Source organism: Oncorhynchus keta, chromosome 14 (genome assembly GCF_023373465.1).
Source record: "Oncorhynchus keta strain PuntledgeMale-10-30-2019 chromosome 14, Oket_V2, whole genome shotgun sequence".
Taxonomy (NCBI): domain Eukaryota; kingdom Metazoa; phylum Chordata; class Actinopteri; order Salmoniformes; family Salmonidae; genus Oncorhynchus; species Oncorhynchus keta.
The window spans coordinates 48,965,941-48,983,011 of record NC_068434.1 but is presented as its reverse complement, the minus strand read 5'-3'; the positions used below and the strand labels follow the sequence as shown (position 1 = coordinate 48,983,011).

At 43.8% G+C, this 17,071-nt stretch overlaps 1 protein-coding gene across 1 annotated transcript in view; it reads left to right on the top strand.

Annotated features, from left to right (window-relative positions):
- Positions 1-16,344, top strand: part of LOC118393561 (protein prenyltransferase alpha subunit repeat-containing protein 1-like) — a 67,782-nt gene extending 51,438 nt beyond the window's left edge. The window contains exons 5-7 of the mRNA XM_035786325.2: positions 1,007-1,247; positions 2,581-2,954; positions 14,975-16,344. Coding sequence (XP_035642218.1) covers positions 1,007-1,247; positions 2,581-2,954; positions 14,975-15,371 — 1,012 coding nt within the window. The 3' untranslated portion in view covers positions 15,372-16,344. The remainder of the gene's footprint in view (positions 1-1,006; positions 1,248-2,580; positions 2,955-14,974) is intronic.
- The last annotated feature ends 727 nt before the right edge of the window (positions 16,345-17,071 follow it).

Sequence of the window (17,071 nt, the reverse complement as noted above, 5' to 3'; positions counted from 1 at the left end):
GGACTGGTACTATATAGCTTTAACAAATGTTAGAATTCGTTTTCCACTTTGACGTTAGAGTATTTTGTGTAGATCGTTGACAAAAAAAAATACAATTAAATACATTTTAATACCACGTTGTAGCACAACAAAATGTGTAGAAAGTCAAGGTGTGAATGGTTTCTGAAGGCACTGTATATGGCCATATATGGTGTGTACATGTGTTAGATGAATTTTGTTCTTATGTGTTCATTAAACAATTCAATTAAAATACTCAGTCTGTACCCAGAGTTTGTAAGGTTTTGGGAGAAATGAAACAGACTGAGACCAGTCAAAAATAGCCAGTGACGTTTATTCTCGAGAGCTCTACCCATAATTTCATGTACATTGGTTTATATACCTCTCATTTCGTCATAAATGTCCCTCCTCTAAGACAATGACAAAGCTGCTTTTCAATTCCATTCCAACACATACATATTGCTTATCATATGCTTCCACATGTTACACAATCTACTGCAAGCCCAATGGTTTCTCCCCTCCCTGGTTGGGGACCAGACATCCTTCCTGTTGTTAGTTTCACTGTGATCACAAGTTGTCTGTTAACCCTTCCTCCTGGCCTATGTACAAACATTCTTCATCAGACAGGATAGAATTCTATTAGTTATAATTCTACGTTAAATGTATACATCATTTAGTCATTGTTGATTAAAAAAAATCCTTCAACCACATGACATGAGCTAACTGACCCAAAATGACCTCTCATCTGGCCAGCAAAGTGTTTAGCAGCCTGAAAAGGCTGTGGTTGCACAATGCATTCTGAGAATGTCATCGCAGATGATAGGTCACTTACGTAGCTGTTTTGTATTGATATTATCTAGGCCTTTTGTCTTGGCTCTGTTGTTGAACCAGATGCTTACTATAGGTTCGGTTGGTTCTGGGTTTAGGGCTGTTTTGGGAACCGAGGGTATTTGAGGTGTGTGTGTGTTCAGTCAGTGTATATAGTTAAACATTCCCCCTGTGTTTCCAGGCGCTGGGTACTACAGCAGGTGCTACGGGAGTGTTCCTCCCCCAGCTCGGACAGGAAGGAGCAGCGTGACAGTGGCCTGCGTGACGCAGCAGAGAGGACTCGGCATAGTGAGCGCCTCCACAGGGTTCTACACGACGAGATGAAGGTATGCGCCGACGCCGCCAGCCGCTACCCTAGCAACTACAACGCCTGGTCGCACCGTATCTGGGTCCTGCAGAACATGGCCCAGGGCAACCTGAAGGTAGGAGTAGGACGAGATAGGGTCTCTCTCTCTGCCTCTCTCTCTCTGCCTCTCTCTCGCTCTGCCTCTCCCTCTCTCTGCCTCTCTCTCCCTCTCTGCCTCTCTCTCGCTCTGCCTCTACCTCTCTCGCTCTGCCTCTCCCTCTCTCGCTCTGCCTCTCTTTCTCGCTCTGCCTCTCTCTCTGCCTCTGCCTCTTGGGTCTGCCTTTGCCTCTCTCTCGCTCTGCCTCTCTCTAGCTCTGCCTCTCTCTCGCTCTGCCTCTCTCTCTCGCTCTGCCTATCTCTCTCGCTCTGCCTATCTCTCTCTTGCTCTGCCTCTCTCTCTCTCTGCCTCTCTCTTTGCCTCTCGCTCTGCCTCTGCCTCTCTCTGCCTCTGTCTCTGCCTCTCTCGCTCTGCCTCTCTCTCGCTCTGCCTCTCTCTCTGCCTCTCTCTGCCTCTGTCTCTGCCTCTCTTGCTCTGCCTCTCTCTCGCTCTGCCTCTCTCTCTGCCTCTCTCTCTCTCTGTCTCTACCTCTCTCTATCTCTGCCTCTTAATTGTATGGTCATGGGCTCTGGCAAAACATTAACAGCTCTTTCAATGTAACTATGACAGTTCTTTCAATGTAACACTGACAGAAAACATTTGTGTGTGCTAGTCTAGCCGGCAACTAGCTATGAATGTTTCATGCAGCTAGCATGGCTTATACAGTATGACCAGGGTCTGTGTGTCTCCAGCCCCCGCTGCCTCATATCTCTGGCCTGTCACCGAATGTTGAGGAGGACAGGAACTTTCTTGTCCATTTAACTGATCTGGGGACAGTGCAGGCATTAATGCAGCAAATCCCTAAGGCCTGATCCTAAAATAAGAGGCCTAGGGATTTAAAGGTGGATGGAGTGTTGTGGCTCAGTTGATCCGTTCCTAATTTTTAAGCCATGCCAGGCACTCCTAGGATATGGAAAGATGCTACTGTTTATTAGAACCAGGGATATAGGACTGTGACAGAGTAGACTGTAGCAATGATACTTTAATAGGTGCTTCCTGTTATGATAGGATATGCCTACTTTCTGATCACCCATTGGGGTTTGGTTCTTGTAATGGCTGTCCTGATAGCGTTTGATTGTTCAAATAAATTCTTTGTAAGAAATAATTTCCCTCTCTTTTTTTTTCTCTATTGTGCACAAGTATAATGCCAACCATAACATACATTGTTTTATTGTTAAAAATGGCTGTTTGTCTGAACATGTACACCTGCAATTCAATGTCCTATTTAATCATATGTTGGTTAGCATAGGGCAAATACCTTTGAATGGAAAACCTTGCTTGAATGAGGTCACCTCTCCTCCTCTTTTCCCAGGTCCTCCATGATGAGCTGTCCTCCATGCGTGAGTGGGTCTCCATGCATGTGTCGGACCACAGTGGCTTTCACTACCGCCAGTTCCTGCTCAAGGCCTTGGTCAGGGAGCTCAGCCAATCCATGCACCACCACCATGCCCCTTGGCCCAGCCCTGGCAGCTCCAGCCCTCGCAGTCCCAGCCCGGACCCCCAGCCAGGCCACCCCCACCACCAGGCTAACGGAGAGGCCACAGAAGCAGCCCCCTGCCTCTCTCCCGCCACCCCAGAGGACCAGTCCTCGGTGCCGGCTGTGCCCCAGCTGTTTCACCAGGAGATGGAGCTGTGTACTGACCTCATCCAGTCCTTCCCCGGACACGAGACACTCTGGTGTCACAGGTACGAGCCCACAGGCCACTGTCACTCAACCTCAGACTACAATGTTAGCCAATCACAGAACACATTTTATTATGAGACGCTCTGGTGTCACAGGTGAGATCAAAGGAGGAACAATCATGGACCAGCACGTTGTTGTATCTAGGGTGCGGCCTAATTTCAACTAGAGCCATAGACACTGTTCAGAGTTTGGCTAACTACCCTCCATATTGGTGGCAAATGCTTTATTATGCCAATCGTTTTTATTGTCTGTTAGACCATTACTATGTTCTCAGGACTCTTCAGTAGTGGATGTGTTGGTAGGTCCCTATCATGTCATATACGGTGCATTCGGAAACTATTCAGACCCCTTCACTTTTTCCACATTTTGTTACGTTAGCTCTGTCAGGTTGGATGGGGAGCGTAGCTACACATATATTTTCATGTCTCTCCAGAGATGTTCAAGTCCAGGCTCTGGCTGGGCCACTTGTCCTGTTGGAAGGTGAACCTTCGCCCCCTGTCTGAGGTCCTGAGTGCTCTGGAGCAGGATTTCATCAATGATCTCGCTGTACTTTTCTCCGCTCATCTTTCCCTCAATCCTGACTAGTCTCCTAGTCCCTGCCACTGAAAACATCCCCACAGCATGATGCTGTTACCACCATTGATGCTGGTTTCTTCCAGATGTGGCTCTTGGCATACAGGCCAAAGAGTTCCATCTTGGTTTCATCAGACAAGAGAATCTTGTTTCTCATGGTCTGAGAGTCCTTTAGGTGTCTTTCGGCAAACTCCAAGCCGGGTGTCATGTGCCTATCACTGAGGTGTGGCTTCCGTCTGGCCACTCTACCATAAAGGCCTGATTGGTGGAGTGATGCAGAGATGGTTGTTCTTCTGGAAGGTTCTCCCATCTCCACAGAGGAACGCTGGAGCTTTGTCGGAGTGACCATCAGGTTCTTGTTCACCTCCCTGACCAAGGCCCTTCTCCCCAGATTAATCAATTCGGACAGGCGGCCAGCTCTAGGAAGAGTATTGGTCGTTCCAAACTTCTTCCATTTAATAATAATTCAGGGCACTGTGGACTTCTTAGGGACTTGCAATGCTGCAGGCATTTTTTGTGGAACCTTATATAGACAGGTGTGTGCCTTTCCAAATCATCAAAAAACAAAAAACAAAATATATATATATATATAAAAATCTAATTTATGTTTTAGCACGATATTTCAAATGCCAATATCGCAAGAATCTGCTGTTCTATTTTTCATTTTTATGAGTGTCTATGTCCACTTGTTCTCGTGTCTTTATGGTCTCGTCTCCTTCGCTAATTCTGCTATGACTGTGCACCCTCTCGTTAAAACACACACACACCAAGCTCCTCCCATACACACAAAGCTCCTCCCCCTGCCACTCAGAACAACAAAGATGAAAGATTCACTTCTTCCTCTTTGACAACTCGCTATTTGAGATGGGTTAGAGAATTGAATGTTAATTTCTCTACCATAAGCCACCTCCAACGTAATTTTAGAGAATTTGGCAGTACGTACAACCGACCTCAGTCCACATGTAACCACGCCATTCAAGGCTTCTTCAACTGTGGTATCACCTGCTTCAGCCACCTGGATAGCTGATGAAACTGGATTTGCACAACCAAAGAATTTAATCTGCTTGCTCGTCGTCTCCTCAGCAGGATCTTGAACTGACTACAGTTTGGCGTCGTCATCGACTTCAGTGGGCAAATGCTCACCTTAGATGGCCAATGGCCCACTGGAGAAGTGTGCTCTTCACGGATGAATCGTGGTTTCAACTGTACCAGGCAGATGGCAGACAGCATGTATGGCGGACGGCGTCGTGTGGGCAAGCGGTTTGCTGATGTCAACATTGTTAACCTGTCTAGGACTGGGGTTTCGCTAGGAACCCCTCGCCAACAGCCAATGACAATGCAGAGCGCCAAATACAAATCAACAGAAATCTCATAAATCAAATTTCTCAAACATACAAGTATTAGGCACCATTTTAAAGATAAATAATCCAGCCACAGTGTCTGATTTCAAAAATGCTTTACAGCGAAAGCTCCACAAACGAATTATGTTGTGTCACAGAAAACCCCAGCCATTTTTCCAGCCAAATAGAGATAAAATGAAACACTAACCTGTGATAATCTTCATCAGATGACACTCATAGGACTTCATGTTACACAATACATGTATGTTTTGTTCGATAAAGTGCATATTTATATCCAAAAATCAAATTTTATATTGGTGAGTTATGTTCAGTAGTTCAAAAACATGCTGTGATTTTTCAGTGAGCTACATTAATTCACAGAAATACTCATTATAAATGTTGATGAAAATTCAAGTGTTATGCATGGAACTTTAGATACACACATTTTTTTTTTTAAACGGAAAAAGCATAATCTGAGTACCGAGCCCAAACCAGTCAAAAGAAATATCCGCCCATGTTGCGCAGTCAACATTAGTCAGAAATAGCATTAAATATTCACTTGCTTTTGATGATCTTCATCAGAATGCACTCCCAGGAATCACAGTTCCACAATAAATGTTTGTTTTGTTCGATAATGTCCATCATTTATGTCCAAATAGCTTCTTTTGTTAGCGCGTTTTGTAAACAAATCCAAGCGCGTGTTCAGGTCCAGCCGAACGTCGGATGAAAAGTTCAAAAAGTTATATTACAGGTCGTAGAAATTTGTCAAAATAAGTATAGAATCTGTATGCTACGTCTTGCTTGTACTATGTTGCTCTGTATGATATGTCTTGCTTGTCCTATGTTGCTATTGTCTATATTGTAATTGTTTTTAATAACCTGCCCAGGGACTGCGGTTGAAAATTGGCTAATTGGCTAAAAAAAACGGCACTTTTACTGAAACGTTGATTAAAGTGCACTGTCCCTGTAAAAATAAAATAAACTCAACTCAATCAATCTTTAGGATGTTTTTATCATAAATGTTCAATAATGTTCCAACCGGAGAATTCCATTGTCTGTAGAAAAGCAATGGAACGAGAGCTACCTCTCATCTCATCCAATACTACTAATAATATGCATTTATTAGCATCAAGGACTGAGTAGGAGTCAGTTTACTCTGGGCACGCTATTCATCCAAAATTGAAAATGCTGCCCCCTATCCCAAAGAAGTTAACAGAGTGCCCCATGGTGGCCGTGGGGTTATGGTATGGGCAGGAATAAACTACAGTCAACGAACACAATTGCATTTTATAGATGGCAATTTAAATGCACAGAGATTCAGTGTTGAGATCCCGTGGCCCATGTTGTGCCATTTATCCGCCGCCATCACCTCCTGTTTCAATACACAGCCCCATGTCGCAAGGATCTTTACACAATTCCTGGACTCTGAAAATGTCCCAGTTCTTCCATGGCCTGCATACTCACCAGACATGTCACCAATTGAGCATGTTTGGGATACTCTGGATCGACGTGTACGTCAGTGTGTTCCAGTTCCCACCAATATCCAGCAACTTCGCACAGTCATTGAAGAGGAGTGGGACAACATTCCACATGCCATAATCAACAGCCTAATCAATTATATGTGAAGCAGATGTGTCACGCTGCATGAGGCAAATGGTGTCCACACCAGATACTGACTGGTTTTCTGATCGACGGCCTTACTTTTTGTATTACGTTATCTGTGATTATCGTGTGCTAACTTCCAATTAAGGGCTTCGCTGAGAACAGCCCTTAGGATAGAGTTGTCACATGATTATCCCAGGGTTCGAGTGGCCTTATTGCTTTTATAAAACGGTTGCCAACATTTTTATAAAAATAGAAATGACATTTTTTCATTAAAAACCATTAGTTTTAGCAAGGCAATTTGTTTTGTATTTTGAAGTTGCTTCCCAAGCGGGCTTGTCATTAGTTATTTTCTCATGTTTTGACCTAGTTGTTAATGCTAATCATTCTATTAATTCGATGTTGTTATGCTAAACAAATCACTGGCATGTATCTAGCTAACAGAGATTCAATGAGGATGATTGACAAGAACTTCAATAAACAATGATTTAATATCCAATAGGCCTACATGGGCAACAACTATTATTGTTGCCGAGTCCGAACTAACCAAGCTAGTTGATGATGTTTTATAGTGATGTTTCCGTTGATGGCACAAGAGTGGACGAACTGTCCATGATCCTGGCACTGGTTGGTGACAGCCAGTGCTTGCCTCTTTGGTGGAGAATGGGACGTCCCACTCACATCATTGCGAGCTAAAATGACACTCAAGTGCTTTCTGTTCTCCATGTTAGGGGCTGCCAATAACTCTTGAGTGAGCTCTTGGACCGATGGCCATTATTTCCCTTGACTCCAGGCCTGCATCTGATAACTTTTGCTTGCTATCCAAGCAGGCTGGTTATTCTATTCATTTGACTTTGTTATGCTAAACAAATCATTGGCATGTATCTAGCTATCAGAGATTCAATGATTGACAAGAACTTCAATAAATAATGTTTTAATAAATATCCAATAGGCCGCACATGCGCTGGTTAATGAATTCATGGAATTCTGAGTGTTTACGTATTCCATGTTGAATTATTAGTTTCATGTTCCTTCTTGGGCTAGGTAGAGATCACATTTGTAAAATTATACATTGTTGCACAGATCGCAGAGGCAGACAGAAGGGTTTATACAACTCCCAACTGTTGCAAACCAAATATTAGCGTGGAAAAATAATGTGAAGGCGCCATTTTCCCGAACGAGATGATGTTTTTGAATTTACAGCCAGTGCTGAGGCACAGTGGAATTGTGACACTAACATGTCATGGTATTTTACGGTTGTGATCCCACAACTCCCACATATTACTCAATCAGCATCCAGGATCCAAACAACACGCTTTATAATTTTCTAAATTGCCTGTTACAAGAGGTGTATTTGTGACTGCATTATTGCATACTTACTTTACTTAGTCCTCTTCGGCCCGGGTGGGGCATATGGCTGTAACAATCTTCTGCCACTGGTGTCTGTCTTTGGCCACAATTTGTGCCCTGTCCCATGAAAGACCCATCTCTTCCAGCTCAGCCACCACTGTCTGTCACCATGTTGTTTTTGGCCTACGTCACTTGCGCTTTCCAGTTGGTATCCATCTGAGGGCATCTTTGGGGATCCTTTCTGGCAGCATCCTCAGCACATGACCAAGTGAACACAACCTGCATATATTTATTTCCAGGACCATGTTCTTACAGCCCGTCCTCCTATACAGGTTCTCGTTAGAGATCTTGTTTGGCTGGAAGATGTTGGAGAAGCAGTGACTTGACAATGCTATTATAAATCCTGAAATTAGTTTGTCTGTATTAGGGTTGCAAAGGGTTGGACATTTTCCAGTAATTTTCCATAGGAAGTTTAGCCCGGGAATTTGGGTAATTTTGCTTAAATTCATCAAAAACGTTAGCTTATAACAGTGAACCTTATTTTGTGGGATACACATAAGGCAATTCTAGGTCTTGTGGCATATTTTGGTAAAATTATCCCCAATTCAATGGAATTGCAACCCTTTTCATGCACAGTGCATTCTTCCATTACATGCACAGTGCATTCTTCCATCACATATACAGCTGATCCTCAATATCTTGCACACTAATGAGATGCTATTGACCCCACACCACTACATTGTCTGAGCCAAGGACTACATGATTTCTGGTAAGTTTCGATTACAATGCTGGGTTGGGTGAATATAGTATATATGACATAGTGGTTAGAGCATTGGACTAGTAACCGAAAGGTTGTACGATTGAATCCCCAAGCCGACATGGTACAAATCTGTCGTTCTGCCCCTGAACAAGGCCGTTAACCCACTGTTCCTAGGCCGTCATTGAAAATAAGAATTTGTTCTGACATAACTTACTTACCTAGTTAAATAAAGGTAAAATAAAAATAATAAAATCCATTATTTTTTGTTAACTAGTAAATAATAGCCTACAGCAAAGTGTGTTTAAATCTTTTCTATCTTGTTAACAATTTCTGCTAGTTAGTTTATGCTACCATGTGGGTTTTTAGCTTGCTTGAGCCTGCTAACTGAGGAGTGTTAAAATGTTTACTTTACAAAGGAGTTGTTTAATCTGACTGCTTAACGATTTATCTGTACATGGAAAAGTATTTTTTTTTTTTTTTACACATTTTTTTTCAAATCTTTACAGGAAAATGCTGCAGGCGCTATCTGATGTGTGGAAACATTTCACTGCAGCTAATGTATAAGGAAAAGCTGTGTAGATTTGCAAATACTGTGCCAAATCATATGTGAAGAATGGAACAAAGATGCAGAATCATCTGGCCAAGTGCATAAAGTTCCCTCAGCACACAACCTCTGACAAAAGTCCCTCTACTTCTATTCACGGTGAAAATTATGAGTCGGACACCTCATGGTCGGACACCTCACAGCTCATGGTCCTCCTGGAATGAGAAGGTTTTTTGAATCAATGGAGGAATGTAGTCAGAGAAATGCTGATCAATGTCTTGCTCGAGCTGTGTATGCAACTGGTTCACCTCTGATGCTCACAGGCAATGTGTATTGGAAGAGATTTATGAATGTTCTTTGCCCAGCATATACCCCTCCAATCAGACATACACCACTCAGGTGCCGTTCCCCTCACAGCTCCGTAGGCAAGCACCATGGTCTTGTAGCGGATGCGAGCTTCAACTGGAAGCCAGTGGAGAGAGCGGAGGAGCGGGGTGACGTGAGAGAACTTGGGAAGGTTGAACACCAGACGGGCTGCGGCGTTCTGGATGAGTTGTCGGGGTTTAATGGCTCAGGCAGGGAGCCCAGCCAACAGCGAGTTGCAGTAATCCAGACGGGAGATAACAAGTGCCTGGATTAGGACCTGCGCCGCTTCCTGTGTGAGGCAGGGTCGTACTCTGCGGATGTTGTAGAGCATGAACCTACAGGAACGGGCCACCGCCTTGATGTTAGTTGAGAACGACAGGGTGTTGTCCAGGATCACGCGAGCGGTCAGGGATGAGTTGATGAGCTAGAAAAAAACATATCTCATCAGCCACCTGCAGGAAGGGACTTTGTGGATCTGAGGCTCTTTCTCCGTTGCCTCCATCCTCCAAATCCCACCAACATCAATCGCTTCAGAGTGCAATGGCCCTTGTTTGGGAACACAGCCACCAAAGCACGCAACAGGCTGACCAATACAAGGGTTGAAAAGTTGGTGGCCATCCGGGCAAATTTCTATTGGAAGGATTTAATCATTTATGTTTCTGGTTTATGTTTCTGGTTTAAGGTTTATGTTTTTGTCTCCATATTATATGGTAAATATATCCAATGCAAAAAACATCTACATTTAAATTATATTAATATTAATTTGCATTCTGTTAATCTCCATATATTTCTGTTAATTCAGACGAAAAGTTTCCACCTCTGAATATTCCCCAAAATGTGCAACCCTATGTGCAATTGGTACTTTTGAGTTCCATATGGGATGGAGTCGACTGAAAGCTCCTCTGGTTTTGTTTTTTCGGGCCTTGAGTTTTTTTTGTCTCCTTTGTCACTGCTGATTAGGCTTACAAGTTAGGTGAAGTTGTCGACAAACTTAAGCGCCTCTCCATCAATGGTAATTGTAGGTGTTGGTGATGTATTAATGCTCATGGCTTGGGTCTTGTGTATGTTGATATGGAGACAAGTCTGTTTAGCATACATGCAGAGTCTGTCTAACTTCTCCTGGAGGTGGATGTGTTTAGATGATATAGGGTCCAGATCATCAGCAAAGTCAAGGTCCTCTAGATGGGGGAAGAGGGTCCTCTGGATTCCTTTGGAATTGTCAGATGTTGTTTGACTCATTACCCAGTCGTTGGTAACAAGAAAAAGGATCAAAGAATGGATACCGCTTTGTCTGACACCAGACTTGAAATGACTCTGTAGGAGAACTATCAAGGATGATGCTACATTGGAAGTGTTCATAGAACTTCCCAATGAGTTTAACAATCTTAGGTGGTATTCCGTAGGCTCCAAGGACCCTCCATAAACTCTCATGGTGAACACTATCGAATGCTTTCTTGAAATCAATAAAGTTGATGTGGAGGAGTGCATTCCACTCGGCACTGCTCAATGATGTTGTGCAGGGCAAAGATCTGGTTAATGCATGCTCTTCTTTTGCGGATCCCTGCTTGTTCTTGTCTGAGTTTGTCATTGACAGCAATGTCAATCCTTTTGAGATGTATCCTGCAGAAGATATAAACTCAGCAAAAAAATAAACGTCCCTTTCTCAGGACCCTGTCTTTCAAAGATAATCAGTAAAAATCCAAATAACTTCACAGATCTTCATTGTAAAGGGTTTAAACACTGTTTCCTGTGCGTGTTCAATGAACCATAAACAATTAATGAACATGCACCTGTGGAACGGTCGTTAAGACACTAACAGCTTACAGACGGTCGGAAATTAAGATCACAGACTATGAAAACTTAGGACACCAAAGAGGCCTTTCTACTGACTCTTGGAAAAAGACCAAAATAAAAATGCCCAGGGTCCCTGCTCATCTGCGTGAACGTGCCTTAGGCATGCTGCAAGGAGGCATGAGGACTGCAGATGTGGCCAAGGCAATAAATTGCAATGTCCGTACTGTGAGACGCCAAAGACAGCGCTACAGGGAGACAGGACGGACAGCTGACCGTCCTCGCAGTGGCAGACCACGTGTAACAACACCTGCACAGGATCGGTACATCCGAACATCACACAACAACTGCCTGGCAACAACAACTGCCCGAGTTACACCAGGAACGCACAATCCCTCCATCAGTGCTCAGACTGTCCGGAATAGGCTGAGAGAGGCTGGACTGAGGGCTTGTAGGCCTGTTGTAAGGCAAGTCCTCACTAGACATCACCGGCAACAATGTTACCTATGGGCACAAACCCACCGTCACTGGAACAGACAGGACTGGCAAAAAGTGTCCTTCACTGACGAGTCGCGGTTTTGTCTCACCAGAGGTGATGGTCGGATTTGCGTTTATCGTCGAAGGAATGAGCATTACACCGAGGCCTGTACTCTGGAGCGGGATCTATTTGGAGGTGGAGGGTCCATCATGGTCTGGGGCGGTGTGTCACAGCATCATCAGACTGAGCTTGTTGTCATTGCAGGCAGTCTCAACGCTGTGTGTTACAGGGAAGACATCCTCCTCCCTCATGTGGTACCCTTCCTGCAGGCTCTTCCTGACATGACCCGCCACAGCATGACAATACCACCAGCCATACGGCTCGTTCTGTGCGTGATTTCCTGCAAGACAGGAATGCCCGTGTTCTTCCATGGCCAGCGAAGAGCCCAGATCTCAATCCCATTGTGCACGTCTGGGACCTGTTGGATCGGAGGGTGAGGGCTAGGGCCTTTCCCCCCAGAAATGTCCGTGAACTTGCAGGTTCTTCGGTGGAAGAGTGGTGGCATCTCACAGCAATAACTGGCAAATCTGGTGCAGTCCACGAGGAGGAGACGCACTGCAGTACTTAATGCAGCTGGTGGCCACACCAGATACTGACTGTTACTTATGACCCGCCCCCCCTTTGTTTAGGGACACATTATTCAATTTATGTTAGTCACATGTCTGTGGAACTTGATGTCTCAGTTGTTGTATCTTGTTATGTTCATACAAATATTTACAGATGTTAAGTTTGCTGAAAAGTTGACCGTGAGAGGATGTTTCTTTTTTTGCTGAGTTTAGTTGTATGTTGCCAGTTTTCACATTCGCTGAAGTTTCCTTTCTTTGACAGATTGACGATAAGGCCTTTTCTCTAGTCTTGTGGTAAGACATCATGCTCCCAGATCTTGCAAAAGATATCAGTCAGTACCTTGGTAGCTGTGTTGACATCAGCTTTAAGTACCTTAGTGTGCAGAGAGTCTTCGTAAGCCCTGATGGCTGCTTGGACCTCTGCTTCAACTGGTGGGCCGGTGTCAATACCATCAATCTCATCCGAGGTTGGTAGGTCTTTTGGATCATTAGGCTTTGGCCAGTTGACAACCTCTTCAAAGTGCTGGACCCATCTTGCAGTTTGTTCCTCTTTGGTTGTTTTACCTTGTTTGTCTTTGACTGGCATTGTGTGGTTGCTAACTCGGCCACAGAGCTGTCTTGTAATCTTATATCGAGTACTTAGTTCTCCTCTTGCCCGCAGCTTGTTCTGCCTCACTGGCCAATAATCTTATCCCTTCCAGCACTCTTTCTTACTTTTTTTGTCCTTGGTCTTATATTCTTGCTTTGCTCGCTCAATCAGCCTGGTTGATTTTGTGCTCAGCAGTTTATCTTTGGCCAGCCTTCTCACATCTATTTTCTTCCATGTATCTTGTGTTAAACACTTCTTTGCCCTTCTTTCTAAAGCCAATAACTTTCTTTGCCGTTTCTGTTTACGCATTCTCGATTTTACTCCACGTGGTTTCAACTGTGCCCTGGCGTTCCTCTGCATTGGCTAATGGACTGAAGCGATGTCTTAGCTCAATGGTAAAAGCTTTCTTTATTTCAGGAGATGTGAGCTTGTTGATGTCAAAGACGTTCTGCCCTTGTTGTATTGTGTATGTGTGTGGCTCACAGCTTCAGCCTGACCTTGGCTATTACCAGGTAGTTGTCGCTGTTGACATCTGCCCCACGGTGGAACTTGATATCCTGCAGACACCTTCGCCATTTCTTATTGATAATGATTTGGTTGACTGTGACCATCTGGGGATCTTCATGTTAATTTATGGATGTCTTTGTGAGGGAATTGTGTGCCACCAATCACACAGATGTTATTGAGGCAAAAGTCAACAATCTTTTCACTGTTATTGCCCAATAGTCTATTCACAGTCTGTGTTATCTGCTCCAACCTTTGCATTCAAATCCACCGCTGTCATGACCATGCCGTGTTGTGGGACCTTGGATACTGCTTGTTGTAGCTGCTCGTATCAGTCATCCTTGTTCTCTGCCTCGTTGGTGTGGGAATAGCATTGCAGGATGGTGAACTTGCAGTCTTTGGAGTCAAGTGTTGCTCTGATGAACCGGTCATTGATGGGTTCCCATTCCAAGAGTGATTTGCCAGTTGTTCTACTGATAATGAGGGCTAGACCACTGGAGTAGGAATCATCCTTTCCTGAATAGATCGTTTAGCCATCACTTTTCACCGTGCGTCCAGAACCAGCATCTGCTTTCGCTTACACACAGGATATTCATGTTCCATCTCTCTGATAACTTGAGCAGTCATGAAGTTTCAAACATGGTGAGGATGTTCCATGCGCTAAGACGTTTTGGGCCCTAGAAACATGTTATCGGGCCCTAGAAACATGTTATCGAGCCCCTGATTTCCCGGGTGGGGCTTTCATCTAAAACTGTCATAGTATTTGTATCTGCCAAGGCAGCAGCTACTTTTGGTGGGCGCATGGCGCTTGTAACGCCAGGGTAGTGGGTTCGATCCCCGGGACCACCCATACGTAGAATGTATGCACACATGACTGACTGTAAGTCGCTTTGGATAAAAGCGTCTGCTAAATGGCATATGTTATTATTATTATTATTATTATTATTATTATTATATTTAGCCTAGCCCTGAATTCATTAGATTATTGCTGACTGTTTGAAATGCCGTTTTTTTTACAGTTTAATTGTACAAGAAAGCTTATTTAAAACATTCAATCTTTATATATATATATATATATATATATATATATATATATTGTGAATTGCCCATAAGTATAAAAAAAAACGGGAGATTCGATTCTTAGGCCATATATCGCCCAGCCCTACTGACCAGCTTTGTTGTGATAGGGCGATGTAAGGGGCGCCATGGTAACAGTGTTCAGATGGTTGCTAACTGATTACTAATGGCTGTAGAGAATATGAAGATTAATTATACATTGATTTGGCCAAGATGGTTATGACTCTGTGATATCTTAGAGGATATTGTTATTTTTGTCTAGAATGGCATCTTTTCCCCTTAAGAACATAATATGGTTTCAACATAAAATGTTTTTTTAGCTTTACAGTTCTACAGATCCTAGAAATCCAGTTTTTCAATGATAGCAGTTTACTATGACATCAAAACCAACACTGTATTTCCTAACCACTATCTGTCTCCAGGCGACACGTCTTCTACCTTTGGCACCACTGGAGGCGGGACCACGATCACCACGATGGCCAGGGCTGTGGCAGTGAGTCTCCCCAGCTGAACCACACTGACGCTGGGCTGAGCAGCTACCCTCACACAGCTTCCCCGAGAGGAGTGGGTCTAGCCAGGGTGGAGAGCAGGAACGGACAGACTCAGGAGGGTCAGAATGCCATGGAGGTGGACGGGGTCGGGGTCTCAGACCCCTGCGACACTAAGCGTCTGAAGCGGGGTCCCCCTGACTCCTGCCCCCCCGCCCTGCCCTCAGAGCACGGTTTCATAGCCAGCGTCCTGGACGGCTGCCGCTCCCACGAGCAGGGATGCTTCGCCCTTGCATACAGGAAGTGGCTAGACTCTGTGATTGGTCAGTGAGAGATGGACGGACAAGGTCATTGGTCATTGGTCAGTGAGAGGAGACGCTTCCTACTCCACAGGAGATGGGTTACGGTTTAAATTTGCCCCTCTGGCACAGATCTAGGATCAGCTTACTCTCACCCAATCCTTAACCTTAACCATTAGGGCAAGAACTGTAAAATACTGTCCCTAGATCAGCGTCTAGTGGCTGGTAACATTATGCTCATCTTGAAGGCTCTGGAAGGGGGCTGGGAGATCTCAAAGTTATTTGTGGCCCCTCCCGTCTTCCTGGAAATGCCTGGACTCTGATTCGTCGGCAGAGCTTTGTCTGAACCAATCCCCCTTTCAGAATGGAAATCTGAGTGTGGCTTTGCTCTGAGTCGTTTCACCTCAAAACACAAGAAAGAGGACCACCAGATTGTTCTGAAATTGTTTCTGTAGTTGGTAAGAGGAGATACAATTAGCATTCCTGTAACATTATTTTGTTGAAATATTAAGCTAATTGATGTCATCCAAATTTACAAGATTCAGATTGTAGTCAAACATCTTCCTACCAATGCATCCCCCAAAAGATGTCAAAGACCACCCACAGACCCCCTACACCCCATGCCAATCCCACCCCAACAACCAGTATACAGTATCAGCTGTCTATGTTTGACAAGTAGTCTGAAGCTGTGGCTTGGAGTATTGCTTCTCCATACTAAGTAATGTATTCCATGTGCATCTGGTGATGTTTCTTTCCTCCCTGTTCAGAGAAATTAGTAATTAAAGTGGCTTGCATTGGTTGTTAAGAAACAAAAGTGAAGCTTGCGCAACTATGGGGAAAAACAGACCTGTTTGGCTTAGATTGTTGACAACATGTGAACTATATTTAGTCTCCAAATGTTTGTTGAACACATAAATACATTTTCACAATGAGCACTCTCAAATACATTGTTACAGTTGTTAGTTAGCATTTTTTTGCCATATTAGCATTGACATGAAATAATTCAAAACAAGACATGGTATCAAGAACACACTCCCTACACTTGCAATAACATCTGCTAACCATGTGTATGTGACCAATAAAAATATATTTTATTTGAAGATACAACTAGCTGAAAGGAGACACATAAGATTCCCCATATGGTAGCTTCTTGTCATTGTTGCTCGTTATCTCACCGTTCAGAATCATTACAAAGCACAGCTTCAGGCCACAACGATGTGTGTGCATAATTTTTGTGACGTTATCAGGTCTATAGATTTTTACCACTAAATGCCACTGTTCCTGCTATACCGCCACTTATTTATCAATTTTGCTGGTCTCTTGTGTTTATATCACAATATTTCATTTTACAACTTTGGGTAGAAAGCAAATAGATTTGTCTCATTATTAAAATAAATGGTGTGGTCCTCACAATTCAAGCCGGTCCTCCATGAAAGCAATTCAGCTTGTTCTTATAGCAACTTAATGCTGAAAACCAACTGATCAGGAAACAGCTCTATAAAAGCATAAAAGAGTGTGATGGTATAGCAGGAACAGTGGCATCTAGTGGTCAAACATGGTACTTTCACACTACTTCATGGTAAATAATGCAAACAACTTCAATACTATCAGGGGGGAAAAACATTGGTTTCATAGGGAATACATTACATAGTATGGAAAAGCAATACTTTAAACCGCAGCGTCATACTACATATCAATCATGGAGAACAGATACTGAATACTGGTTGGGGGT